This window comes from Schistocerca nitens, chromosome 10 (genome assembly GCF_023898315.1).
Source record: "Schistocerca nitens isolate TAMUIC-IGC-003100 chromosome 10, iqSchNite1.1, whole genome shotgun sequence".
NCBI lineage: Eukaryota > Metazoa > Arthropoda > Insecta > Orthoptera > Acrididae > Schistocerca > Schistocerca nitens.
This window is the reverse complement of record NC_064623.1, coordinates 24,199,146-24,213,733: the sequence shown is the minus strand read 5'-3', so window position 1 is coordinate 24,213,733 and position 14,588 is coordinate 24,199,146. Positions and strand designations below refer to the sequence as shown.

Sequence of the window (14,588 nt, the reverse complement as noted above, 5' to 3'; positions counted from 1 at the left end):
TTTTTTTTTAAATTTATTTACTTATGCAGAGGTTTTGGCACCAATATTTATCTTTGTGCCTGCAAAGTATGCCTGTATAGCGCTACATATATTCGACGGCAGAAGTTAGTTGTGGCGGCACCTACCAACATTTTTGAGAACTTCCACTTTCGTTGCACTCGATTCTAAGCTGCAGGCAGTTTTTTGGATTACAAAAACCAGAAAAAAAGTGCGGCTTAGATTCGAGTAAATACAGTAATTATCCGTCCACCTGAAGCTACTTAATGCAGTCAAGCTCTGGTCTTCCCCTACAAATTTGTATCCACCATACTTCCCTCCAATGCAAAGTTGAATATTCTTTAATTTGTTCAGGGTGTGCCCTGTCGATCAATCCCTTCTTGCTGTCAAATTGTCTCATAAAGCTCCTTTCTGCATGACTTATTTCAGTACCTCTCCATTAGTTATCTGATTTATCTATCTAAGCTTCACCATTCTTCTGCAGAATCACATTTCACTTCCATGTAAGACTACTCTCCAGGCATATAAAATAAGCTCCTTGCCCGTGCCGTGAGGACCTGAGGGAGATATATACCGATCGCTGTGTTATTTCCTGCCACGTGGTGTTATGCTGGTGTGGTACGGAGGGCACGTGGTCAGCACACTGCTCTCCTGGCCATTTTTCAGACTTTCCAGATCATGGAGCCACTACTACTTGGCCGTGTAGCTCCTAAATTGTCATCATGAGGCTGAGTGCACCTCAAACTGGTCTTTGCACTCGGAAAAAAATCCTCGTCAGTACCGGGAATTGATCCCGGATCCTCCGCACCGCAGCCATCTACACTGATCACTCAGCTATAGCAGCAGATGACTCCGTACATACATCTTTGGCAAAGATCCACTAACACTTCAGTATTACATATTTCTCTTTTTCAGAAATCTTTTCTTGCTATTGCAAGTACATGTGTTATATCCTCTTTACTTCTGCCATTGCCAGTTATTTTGCCCCTAGAGAAGCAAAATTTGTGTACAACTTTCAATGTCTCATTTTGTAATCTAATTCCCTGAGCATCACCTGTTTTGATTGAGAGTATTGCATTATCCTTATTTCAGTTATGTAAATATTCATATTATAACCTCTTATCAAGATATTCAGGAAGATGTAGGCAGCAGTAGGTGCTGGGAGATGAAGAAGCTTGCACAGGATAGAGTAGCACGGAGAGCTGCATCAAACCAGTCTCAGGACTGAAGACCATAATAACAACAACAACAACAACAACAACATCAAGATACTACACATTCCATTTAACTGAAGTCCTTTATTGTCTCTGACAGAATGACAGTGTCATCAGCAAATCTTTCAGTAGGTAATTCATTACAAGTTCTTAAATAAAAATATTACCATTTTCTGCACAAGATGGATGTCCAGAAGTGGTATTGACAGTGCGTAAAGTGCCAAAAATGGTACGAGCACCATTAATCTCTACAAAGAAGTAAACAGGAATCTATTTGAGACACACAAACTGACACTGCTCAATGCTCTGAATGTATACTCTGTGGCAAAAGTATTGTCTGTGACTAGCCTGCCTTATCTGTGAACATACTGCACATGTAATTAAAGAATGAAAAATTAACTGAAAATGGGCAAATGTTAAGTACTGATCTAGCCAACTCTCTCTCTCTCCCTCCCCCTCTCCCTCCCTTTTTTTTAAAACTGTCCTGTGATTATGTAAACAGTTTGTTAAGAAGCTCAGGAAGGGTAACCCATTCAGATATCGTACTGAAGGCAAGGATTAATTATATTGGTCAACAGTTTGAGACTTGTTCCTTATTTCCCTTATTATAAGTCATCCTGACCCCAATATTTTTAGGGCAGTTGGATATGTTTCGTGTAATACTGAATTCAATGAGAAAGGTAAGAGGTTTTCAGAGATATTTTAAGCATGTCTTAGTAATCATGCTGGATATGCCATCCTAACTGTATAACATTCCTGTTACAATGGTAATAACAAAAGGAAGGTCTGTAAAGCACTGAGGATGCAGAGAAACTATTGAAGCAGCTGTTGACCACACTGTTGTGTCTGATGTTCCCACATTCCTAAATAAGCATGCAGGTGTCTTACTAGGACATTCACTCTTGATTTGGCAGGTGTAGAGAATGGAGCTCTCATTGGACAGTACCGCCAAGTTCAAAGTTCACATAGTAATTCAGTTTTTTTATGCAAAAGATGTAGAACAAATTGAAATTTATCACTAATTAATGGAGAGTCCTATATGTGGGGTCAAAAATGTTCGCAAGTGGTGTAGAGAATTTACAGCTGGCCACACTGAAACTCACACTGGACAAAACAGCAGCTAAGGATCAATTTGTGATGAGACAGTCACGAAGTTTGAGCAGACCATTTGTGAAAATTAGCAGATCGCTCTTGATGATAGCTGAATTTTGGTTTCCATATCACCATTCACAGGATTTTAATGGCAAAATCACAATATTGGAAGTCATGTGCAAGACAAGTACTGTGAGTGCTGATGGCAGACCACAAATGGCCACTAGTTGGTTCTTCCCACAAATTTATTAGCCATGCGGCAGACAAAAAGGTCAACTTTTGGACTCATTGTCACATTTGATTAAACCAAGGCACTGCATTTAACACATAAGACCAAACTGCAGTCATGCAAATGGCAACATTACTCTTCACCCGCACCAGGAAAATTCAAAGAAATGCAGTCTGTCGATAAAGTTATTTTGGAATTGAAAGGGAGTATTGTTTGTTGACCGTATTCCTATTGGGACCACAATAAATGCTGACAGGTACTGTGAAACACAGAAAAAACTCGGATGAACAAATCAGAATTGAAGAAGAGGAACATCGAGCAAGGTTGTAAGCATTCTTCACCCCAGTGCTCGCCCACATCTCCGCCCGTCTGTCACTCTCCGGTAAGAGTTTTAATGGATCGTCATCGCCAAACCTATAGTGTAGACTTGGCACCCAATGACTACCACCTCTTCCCTAAGTCGACAGAACAATTGGCATGAAGGCGATTCAGTTTTGAGGATGAGCTGAAAGGTGAGGTTCATTGCTTCCTTAAGGACATGGTGGCAAGTTGGTATGACATGCATGTACCAAAACTTTCACAGTATCTACAAACATGCATTGAATGAAATTGTGATTACGCAGAAAAATAGATGAACTTTCAACGTTTAAAATGATGTAAATCTTATGGAAAATAAATTATTTTATATAAAGAAATATTTCTTACTTTTGGGGTAATCTTTGTACTTCTCATATGTCATGTGAAGTAGTATAGAATCGGAAAAAAATGCTTTGGCATTCTCATGGTTTGAGCAAAACTGTCAGCTTTCTCTCATTCCCAGATACGTCTGTGTCAGCAATCCGATTAACGTTTCTCAGTTTCGACTCGCAGGTCTGGTGCCGCTCAGTGACGTCGTGTCGGTGACCCTGTACCTGCGCGACATGTCGCAGTACCCGGCCGCTAACAGAGAGTACGCCGCCGCGTTCCCCGGGCCGGACCCCCCGGCGCGGGTGTGCGTGCAGTGCCCCCTGCCGGAGGGGGCGCCGGTGTCGCTGGAGGCGACGGCGCACCGTGCTGGGGGCCCGGGCGAGGATGGCTGCGTGGACCCCGGCGCAGGGGACGGCAAGTGCTGGCTGGGGCGGCGGCAGCTGCACGTGCAGGGCGTCTCGCACTGGGCGCCCGCCAACATCGGGCCCTACAGCCAGGCCGTGCGGGTGAGTGGGGTGTGGTACGACTGTAAGGGCAGTGCAAGTGCGACGGAATGAGCCGACGTTAATAAATCATCTTAGGCACTTCGTTGTTAACACACTAGTAAGTAGATATACATTTGCCAGGACTGCTTCAGTTTGCAGCAGTTTCTGCTGAGATATGTTGAACTGAAGACCAACTTATCTTTACACAATTCTGTAATGCCATTATCCAGTCTCTCACAAGAGAAGCGTTCATCTGACAGGTCGCCGATTTTGCTTATCTTTCAGACAACTGGTGTAAATACTTAGATGTAACTAGTGATGCAGTAGTACAACGTACTTATGAAGTGTATTCAAGAAATTGAGTTTCTAAGTTTGAAGAGCCTGTCATATTGTACATCTACATCATTATTGTGCAAATCACAATTAACTGCCTAGCAGACAGTTCATCGAACCACTTTTAAGCTACTTCTCTACCATTACAATTTTGAGCAACGTGTGGGATACACGAACGCTTAAATCTTTCCGTGTGTGCTCTGATTTCTCTCATTTTATTATGATGATTATTTCTCCTGTAGATAGGCACCAACAAAATATTTCTATAATGTGGGGAGAAAGTTTGTGATTGAAATGTCATGGGAAGGTCCTGCTGCAATGCAGAGAATGCCAGCCATCGAGCAGTGGTGTTGGAGCAACTACAGACATCCAAGAGTGGGGAAAATGGGGTGGGGGGGGGGGGGATGAGGGCGTGGGCAGCTACTCCCTGGAATCTGGAGTACAGACCATTTATCCATAACAGAATTTTCAAGTGTTTTGGAAATGACTGAGTGTAATTCTACTGAACTGGAGATTCATAACTTGCAAATGCAGAGAGAAACAATGTGGGCGTAGCAAATACCTAATTTTAGGGGCTATAAGATACTATGGACTGTAAGATACACCTTAATTTTTAAACAATTTTTTTAAATAACATTTTTACCATTTTTATTATTAGGTTGCAAAGAGCATTACTTATGCCACACTTCTTGAAATATCTAATAATAATGTCTTCCCTCACTCTAGACCATGGCTGTTTTATCCACTGAGACACATGTTTGATTGTAGGTCATATTAAAGCTCCCTTTGGTGTAAATTCATGTGGGTTTCATGCATCATCCATTTGTTCTCTCATATAAACTTTAAATGTTGGTTCATCGAGATGTCAGGAGGTTGCAGTTGTGAAGTAAGTCCTCCCAGAATAATAGCAAGCTCTGTATTTCCCTGTCTCAATTTCTCTTTCACAGAATATTTCAAATGACTACTACTAAACTGATTAGCACAAGAAAAAACTCTTCTTCAATAAAACACTTTTTCTTCTCTCCCACACTCTGTTAATCCATAATTTCGTACGAACCTCGTCTATTTGCTCATGAAGTTTGTTGTAACCCATTGTAGTTCAAAAGGAACAATTAAGTATATAATTACAATACCAGAAGAAAAAATTACTTTAATTGTTCCACTTTAAGGACGTCCTTAGCACAGAAATGGGTGCACAATGCTGCCACCAAAATTTCTGATCACTTATCCACTTACATAAGATGTCTGATAGACAGCAAAGTTAAACTCTGTAAAAGAATTTCTGTTTATATGCTATCTAGAAGGTGGCGGATAGGAGATGCTAATTTACATGTGTAATAAAAAAGTTCTAAGTGGTCCATGTGTTTGGACATATTTACCTATGAGCCTGTAATGTGAATGTAATATGACTCATTCCACATTCTTATGATTAATCACACAAACAATCCATGGAACATAAAACTAAGTAACTATATATTTACAAGTTCTGAACTGGGAATGTGTCTGTAAGCTTACCATTGGTTTCAATCTTGTTTATGTGCTTGTTGATCGATCAAATGGTCACTTGGACTTCTTCCATTGTTTACAGTACAGCTTTGATCATTCAAAGGCCATAGTGCAATCATCATTGTCTTTCTTTCTTTTTTTTTAAACTCACCAATCCAATTGGACAATATATATATATATAAAACATTAACTGAACACAGACAGTTCATTAATATTTTTTATCTCCTGAGTGTTGTGCTTGGCAGGACTCCAGAAGACATTTAGTGGCAGACTTCAATGCCACGGTTGTAATTTGGTATGCCATAGTGTTTACGTATTCTGTGGCCACATTGTGCCATTTGTGCTGCTGAAGACTTTACCTCAAACTGCATATCACACAAAAAATATCTCTCTCTACCAAAATGATTAACATTAAAGTTACAAACACTTGTTCAAAGTTCAGGCTAAAAGAGTTGTCCCCTTGTATAAGTGCATACTTTCTCCAACAGAACCACGACTAGCACAGCACAATAACATTTTGTCTGACCTTCAGATTGAAGACAGCTTTACTGTATGCCTTTTTACAAAAACAAAATCACTTGTACGTAACACGAGTCTTCATGTGATACCATTTCACAGGTCGGTGATATTATGTACATGGCAGGCCAGATCGGCCTGGTGCCGGGCACGATGCAGCTCATCGAGGGCGGCATCAAGCGGCAGTGCCGGCTGGCACTCCGGCACATCGAGAGGGTAGCCCGCGCCGTCGACTCCACGACGCAGCTGCGCGATGTCGTCCAGGTGAGTAGAGAGGCAGGAGAGGTGAGGAGACACACACATTTCAGTAATGTAGGTTACCAGCAAGACTTAATGAACAGGCTAGTAAACTGAATGCCCTCAACCGTCAATATTTATGATAACTGGGATTTGAAAATCTTTGTATTAGATAATTCCGGTTGGAGCTGCTGGTAGTAGCAGTTGTGTGTACATGAGGTGCCCATGCTTGTGTGAATGTGTGTGTGTTTTCTTTGCTGAAGAAGACTTTGGCTATAATGTGTAACAGTCGTTTCGCTGTGCCTGTATGCAACTCAGTGTGTCATCTTTACGATGAGTAGCAATCTGTCCTTTTCCTCATATTGTTGATATTCCAACCTCTAGTTTCCATTCTTTAAATTATCAAAAATTTGAATAACTTGTCTATAGAGATTGTCTCTTCACTGTTTTGGATGTCATGAAGAAGTCACGAACTGGATCGATTCTTGGATCTCTTCTAAAGACGAACATTTTTTCCGACACGGGATTTGTACACTGTCCGAACGATGGGAGAAAGTTGTGGCCAGCGATGGAAAATACTTTGAATGATACGTGTGTAACCAATTTGTTTCATTAAAGTCTCAAATGTGGGGAAGAAACGGTGGAAGCAAAGTTGTACATGTTTTACCTTAAGAATGCAGTTCTTCATAAGAGCCCTACCATATTTAAATTGTTTTCTGTTCAGCAAAAGGATTTTTATACATTGTTTTCCCATGTTTTATTCTTATAAAACTACAAGCATACCAAAATGCCAACTATTGGACATGTATTATGACATGCATTGTTGCTTTAAAGTACAGTTGAATTGGTGTTCTGAGGGAAGAATTGCAGGGCTACTACAGATATGAGTTTATAAAGCTGATTGTTGATGTGAAATGCAGCAGTCTTGTTGAAATGAAGAGAATAGCTGTCACTGATAGAAGTAGAGTACTACCTCAAACTAATCTTAGGTTGCTAAGTGAAACAACTACATACCAAAATACCGCAAGTTTGAGGGCAATCCATAGAGTACTGACTATTTGGACTTAAATTTTAAAAAATAAAAACATCTTCCTTAGGAAATGGAAGTTTTCTTTATTTTCATAATCAACTCCAGTATTAAGCGTTTGTCACATCTGTTCACTAGCTTTAGAATTCCCTTATAGTACTTAGCTACTATGACTCCATTAAGCCAGTTCACTGCATTCCCAATATCAACATAACTTTCAAAACGTTCTTGCTCAGGAACTTTCTCAAGTTCCGGTAAGAGGTGTGTCACACCATTTCATTCTTCACTCGATTCGTCAGATCATCTGTGCTGAGGGTCAGGTGCCTGGATCGAGTTTCGTGGTATACATTTCACACCGATCCTCACATTTTTTTTGTTAAAGACTCTCTTGCCTTACACTTCCTTTAATTTACTGTAATTTTATGAAGGTTCCAACAGCAGAGCATCCAAAAATTGAATAACATCTCCTACCTGATAGTCGGCTGAGCTTTGTATCATACAGTTAACATTAAACAATCATAGAATGTACGAAAATAAAACTTGTTGTGACTACTGCTGACACAATACTGAAACTAGGTGATGGTGAAACTTTTTGTCCTGTGGGTGGAAACCCAATATCAGCCTTTGCAGCGGCAGTGCACATAGAGGTGCTACTTTCTGGATTGTTCTCATAAATACCCTTGCCCAGAAGCAGCCACCTAAGAAGAGAAATAAAATTGTTAAGCTTTTGTTTCCCTTGTTCAGGCCATATGTTACGTAACACGTGGTACTCACATATGGGAGGCACGGCTCGAGTGGGAACGTCACACTACCAATGCCATTGCCGACTACGTCGTGGTGCCCCGGTTACCGAGGGGTGCACTGGTTGAGTGGTCGGTTTGGTTGCACCGCCACAACAACAGATTTGAATGTGAGTATCTTTGAATGGATGTACCATTGCACTGTTGGCTATTTATATTGGTTCTGAAAAAGTTATATAATTGAGACCTCACTATTGTGTCATGTAAATTCAGTTAATATTAGCACATTAACTGCCACATCCAAAATGAGGAAACTGCTCCCTGATGCCATGGTGATTACTCAGTTTTTATTGGGTACTCGACTATTAATAATTCTGAATAATCATCATTTTAAGAACCTAGCTAATATTTTGTGATAGAGATAAAAAGTAGAAAATTCTGTTCAGGACCATAAAAATGAAGCAGGTCTCGATTTGTCTTTCTTCTGTCTGTATTAATAACTCTTCAGTCTCCGTTTTATTTGGTTCACTGATATTCAGTGTTATGTGTCATTAATTTGCCTTCTAAAACAATTAGTAATACAATCAGGTTGAACCGTATAAGATTTGAAAATCTAATTAGGACATTAGAGTTAACATTCATTGAATTTATGAATGGATTTTCAGGTGTTCGAATTGTTTGTGAAGTTGTGAAGCTCTGCATATTACGAGTATCCACACAATATCTTGCTATCGTCCCTATCAAATGATATATGATGGTGATGTACTTCAGCTCGCACAGCCTTGTGTCTAAACTCGTTTTGAAATTGATTATGTAAAAAATGGGAAACAATAAAATGAAAGAGAAGGATCTGCTCATCCACTGTCTGTCAAAACAGGAATAGTTAAAGAAGGGTTGAAATATGCACTGGGGGTAGGGGGGGGGGGGGGGGCACATAATTGAATATCTGGCATTGAAACTTTAATATTTCCTTCATCACAAGGAAATGGAGGACAAAAAAAAATTTTTTTAATATGTGCAAGTGATGCTCAAGCCTTTTTTTTTTAGTGAAGGAAGAGACTAACAGTTACCACTGATTAACTCTCTGCATTGAGGGTGTACAGGGAATCTGAGCCCTCAAAGTCAAAAAAACGTACAATTCACCTTACATTATGTTTACTTGGCATCAGCATTTCTACAATTTGTGTGCTCTTCATATTCTCACATCAGTGTTTTTTGAGAATCTAATAAACGTATATGGCTATGATACTATATCAGGCTGTTCACAGTTAGCTCACGCAACCCTCCAGTGCCCTCTGTTGAGCTGTGTAATCTTGTTACAACACTGCACATTCTCAGAACTTGAAGTAGTGTTGTGGAAAGTATCTGGAATCATTTTCAACGTAAGAAATCATATTTAATAATAAAAATCATAATTTACCCTCAAGCATCCGTTACTTTCAGATCGTTATTTGCCGTCAAATTTACATCCTTTCCAGTGCAGATAAAACTCAACACCTTTCACTACCAAACTGGCAATTTTTATAACATATGTTTCATGTGTGTCACACCACCGCACAGTAACTAACTGAATGAAATGGAACTGCATAAAACAGTGGTGTAGAAAAGGATTGCGACCCTAGGTGGGCAGTTATACATTTAGTGGTAGTGATAAAAGAAAAGCATAGCTGCACTAAAAACACATACTGATGTGCCTATGTTAGAAACAGTCAGATTACTCATATTCGGGTAGGGGTTCCTGCTGCAATAGACAGGTTTTGTGACAAGGGAATACCACTCCGAAGCAACGCAGTGAAAATAGCAGATAGGTGCACCAAAACATAAAAAAGTAAGCAAGAAAGAGCAGGTCATTTCAGGCTGTGGTATTACCTATAGACAGAACGCTAGCTAAAGCACAGAAATAAATGTCGGGCTCGGCTAGCACTCGGATGACTCACCATCCCAGTCTGCCGAGCACTGTTGGCAAGCGGGTCACACTTGGCACTTGTAAGGCCGGTTGAGGAGCTACTCGACTGAAAATTGGCGGCTCTGTCACGGAAACTGAAAACGTGTTCCTCTGTATCCGTATCCAGTGGCACCTACTGGCTGAGGATGACACGGTGGTCGGTTGTTACCATTGAATGTTTACTGTTGTTTTTATTTACTGGTCGGTTTGTGACTGGAAAGGGGGCAGGAGAAAATTTGCACTTTACCAAATCTTAAAGTTGATAGAAGTCATTAGGAGCATCAACTATTGTTCACTAATATAACTGTTTGTAGTCTGCCTCTGCTTATTGAGAGGGTGCTCTCATTTAATTCACAAACTTGTTTTTTTGCTTTCAGACGAGGAAACAGGGTGTCTGATCGGTCCATTCCAAGTGTCTATATGCCGCCGGTGGAATTACGAGAACAAAGTGTCAGCTATTGTCTCTCGTATATCGGTTGGTAAGTATTTGTTGAATATATGATTTTCTTGTTTACTTATACTAAAATATTAAAGAATAACAATAACGTAACTTTTTGAATGGAACAATACTTGAAAAATAAAGCAAAGGCATCCATTCGCCTTTAGCAGACTGTCGCGTGGTGCATAGACATATGTAAAAGAGCACAGTATTAGCTAGCTTTCGAGCTCTGGCTCTTCTGGCAGAAAATGACCACACAGACACACAAATGCACATCACCTCTCACGAGAAGCGGTCTACGATGAAGTAGGTTAAGATCCCAGGCATCTTACCCTGCAGCCATTTGCCCTGGTCGGCCCTCATTTGTGAGTAATCGTTGATAAACAATCTTGCGATTTCACATGATGATATACAGCTTCAGAACAGATATATTTTACAGATTGGTTGTACAGTGTAATGGTTATAGTGCAGACCTCATATACAAAAGGTTGAGGGTTCAATTCTTATCAGGTGCTGTGAATTTTTTTTATTTTAAAATTTTTATTGACATGATGTTGATTATTATTTTTATTCAGTTAATTGGTTTAAATGAATTTTTTTATTTCTGTTCCTTTTTCACAGAATCTTTGTTTATTTATTGACAGCATCACATCATTTTAGTCACCATGTTAACTTTTTCAGTTGTTCTCATTTTTTCATTGTATAATTCTTTTTCCACAGATTCCAATCTCTGTGCATGGGATTTTAATTATTTTCATGTATTATCTAGATCTAATTTCTTCTGTTTTATCATTGCTTATTTTTGTCCATATTATTGCACTCATTATGTCTGTTTCACATTTTATTTGTATTTTAAATGTTTGTGTGATGATCACCATCCACAAAAAATGTAAACCTTGTAACAAAAATTACATTTTGCACAGTCAGTGTAAGCAGATTATTTTGTTTTGTAACCGATAGATTGGCATTTTCAGTATATTACATTATGGGATGTTACGATAGATAAATAATTAAATTCACATGCAAAAACATTCCAACTGGAAAAAAAAATGATGAGAAGAAAAAATGAGAGCAGTGGAAAAAGCTTATACAGTGATTAAAATGATGTGACAAAGGAATATAAATAAAAATACATTAAACTAGTTAATTAAATGAAAATAATGATCAAAGTGACTTCAATAAAAATTTAAAAGTAACAAATTTCCGGGATTTGAATCCACAACCTTTCGAATATGAGGCTTCTACTGTAATCAGTGTGTTACAGAACCAGTTTGTATAACATTTCTTTTTTAAAGCTGTGGAGCATCACACGCAGTTCGAAATCTTTTTTCAGCAATTAATTGCAAATGACGGCCTGCCAGGGCAAATGGATTTAGGATGTGATAATAAGTACTGACATTTCTCGTGTTAGTGTTTCTCCTTATGATATGATGTAGACCTAAAATTACAATGCAACATTGTCTTCAAATGCAATGCTGCCAGATTTACTGAAAAACAATCTCTTTAAGTGTGAGAGGCTTAGTTCTATTACCTTCTGCACATGCCTCTTATTACTTTTTTCCCCATATTATTCCAGTTTTGGAGTCGGTCAATTTATACGCAGGTGCGTCATACCTTTCCGGAAGCGGAGAATCGGAAGACTGCCCCGACAGCCTACCCCCTTCGCCCCGCCCCATGACTCGGGACGAGCTGGACGAGGCGATATCTTACACGCTGTCTCGCCTGCTGAGGGATTCGCCCGCGGCTGCGCCCGTCTGCCACCTCCGCCTGGCATACTGCCCTTCCTCAGAGCACGCGCCGCAACCCCCGGAGCTGCGTGCGGCGGCGGCACGGGCGGCGGAGGCGAACGGCACCACGGTAGTTGCCAGCCTGCTTCCTGTCAGGGGGCTCATGACCAAGTGGACCTTCCTCTCCGTGTGTGGTGTCAGGCACCACTGAGGACTACTACTGTTCCAGCAGAGTACTGTATACCACGTTTATTACTGCAGGTGGGCATTGGATCTGATTACAGTTGATGTGGTGGACTGGGAACCAAACTGGCTATTGTCTCTCTGAGTAATCGGCTACATCAACACATCTCATGGTTTTTGTGTCTCATTTTTCTGGTATGTGGGATATGAGTTTCTTTTGCTGTCTACACCCTTTTTTTTGTTTTTCCACGTTGGAGCTAGTTCAGGGGGATACAAGTTCATCCCCTCTCAGTCTCACCTCCCTCAAGATAGAGGAGTGTGGCTAGAGGAAGGATTAAGTTCCAGCCTCCTGATGCAATGCTGCCAAGAAAAATAGGACCTGCATTTTATGTTTTGTAGTGAACAGCTATTGGGTTAAAACTGAAGTTCATAGTTAGTAAATAATTGATGACATACTGTTTATCTGATGTTAAAACTTTTACTCTTTGTAGTTGTGGGTAGTTCCCAAGATGGACCCTGATGGACCAAGCTTAATTATTCTTCCTGGACAAAATATTTTTAACATACCACAACAAATTAAAACAGTGTTTGACAATGGTATTTGGTAGTTATTACATCGCAGTATCTATTTTTTAATTCTTTAAATTAGCAGACACACTATGTGGCTTAAGTATTCTTCTTCCTGCCATACATAAAGTGAGAATTGTAGGGGAATAAAGTGAGAAACATGTGCATAGGTGGTATATGTATCAAAACAAAGTCTTTTGCAGCAACATCCATATCTACAGGGGCTGTTCAAAAGTTAACCTCCTATTGGCTACTTTAAAAAGGTAAATATTTGTTATCAGTCGTACTTATATGTTGACGTTACTTCTCCACATAGTTGTCACCCAAATTCAAACATTTGTCATACTCTGACCCAGCTTCTTTATCCTTTCATCAAAGAATGGTGCTGCCTGGTGATTTGGCCAGTTCTTGGCAGCTTCCTTGAGATCATCATCTTTCATGCAGTGGTAAGCAGCCAGCCGAGCCTTCATCTTGGGGATGAAGGAATGCTGAGGCTAAACCCATTCTTTTGGCTTTATGAGTATCAATTAGACATTTCGGTGCCCACAGTGGACAAAACTTATGGCCTCTCAGTGAAACTGTTAAAGACAGCTGTCCTTGAAACCTGAGCCATATCTTCAGAAAATTTGGAAATTTGAAGAGATATCTCTTGCACACAATTTCATCAGTATGTTGCTAGACATTGTCACATCCGAATGTCTTCTTTGGCCACTTTCATCGTGCAAATCTGTACGACCAGCTTTGAATTTTCTGCACTACCCCCTCACAACGCCGTCAACTATAACTCCAACCCCACACACAACACAATCAATGGTGAACAATGGCCATTTCAGATGGTTGCTGCTTACACACTGAAGATTGCAGCAGAGAGCTAACTGATGCAATGTGACCTTCAGAGTCTCCTTTTCCACATGTGCCATGAAGCTACAGTCAATTGTTTATTTTTAATAGACAGTCTGAGGTTAACTTATGAATAGCCCTCATAAAATATTCTTGCATCATAAAATTTTGGTAAAAGTTGCAGTTTTTTGTTGCCGCGTGTATATCAGTCAGTGACGAGCAGACTATCAATGATAGTAATGAGACCATAGTACCCATCTTCCCTCAGTTACCTGTGAAAGCATTTGAAAGCTCAAGCACTTCCTCATATATTTGATGTGTCGAGAATAGAGTGTATGTATGATGCCAAGATAGTATGCAGATGAGCTGGCCAACATTTGCGGTGTGTAGTGCTTTACCTGTAGAGAACAGTTGGAGGGGAGGGGGGGGGGGGGGGGAAGGTACTGAAACAGAGTGAGAACTTAAGCTGTGATAGACATCTGGGTTTGCTTCCCGTTGCATATTCACAAATTGCTGTCAAAGACTGAATTTGTGCATATTTGATAGTTAATTAAGACATGTGATTGTTTTGTACAATGTAAGGCAGCTCCTATCGATGCGTACACTTTTTTATTTCTCTCACCATACTATAGCATTTAAGATAGTCAGTTTTGAGGCAATGTGTTTCTATTTACATTGAGCAATATATCCTCTTTATGTTTTATGACTAGCTTGTGTTCTGTTCCTGGCATCAGTGGATATGACTGTTTACTTGTAATTGTGTCCATTGGCAGTACTTGGTATATCAGCCAGTGATAATATACATTGGCCAGCTAGTCCATCTC

The 14,588-nt window shown here is 39.9% G+C and overlaps 1 protein-coding gene across 1 annotated transcript in view; it reads left to right on the top strand.

Moving 5' to 3' along the window:
- LOC126210124 (uncharacterized) overlaps window positions 1–14,181 on the top strand; it is a 95,877-nt gene extending 81,696 nt beyond the window's left edge. Inside the window, exons 9-13 of the mRNA XM_049939267.1 lie at window positions 3,403–3,725; window positions 6,162–6,323; window positions 8,068–8,233; window positions 10,386–10,487; window positions 12,051–14,181. Of these exons, the coding sequence (XP_049795224.1) occupies window positions 3,403–3,725; window positions 6,162–6,323; window positions 8,068–8,233; window positions 10,386–10,487; window positions 12,051–12,385 (1,088 nt within the window). The 3' untranslated portion in view covers window positions 12,386–14,181. The remainder of the gene's footprint in view (window positions 1–3,402; window positions 3,726–6,161; window positions 6,324–8,067; window positions 8,234–10,385; window positions 10,488–12,050) is intronic.
- The last annotated feature ends 407 nt before the right edge of the window (window positions 14,182–14,588 follow it).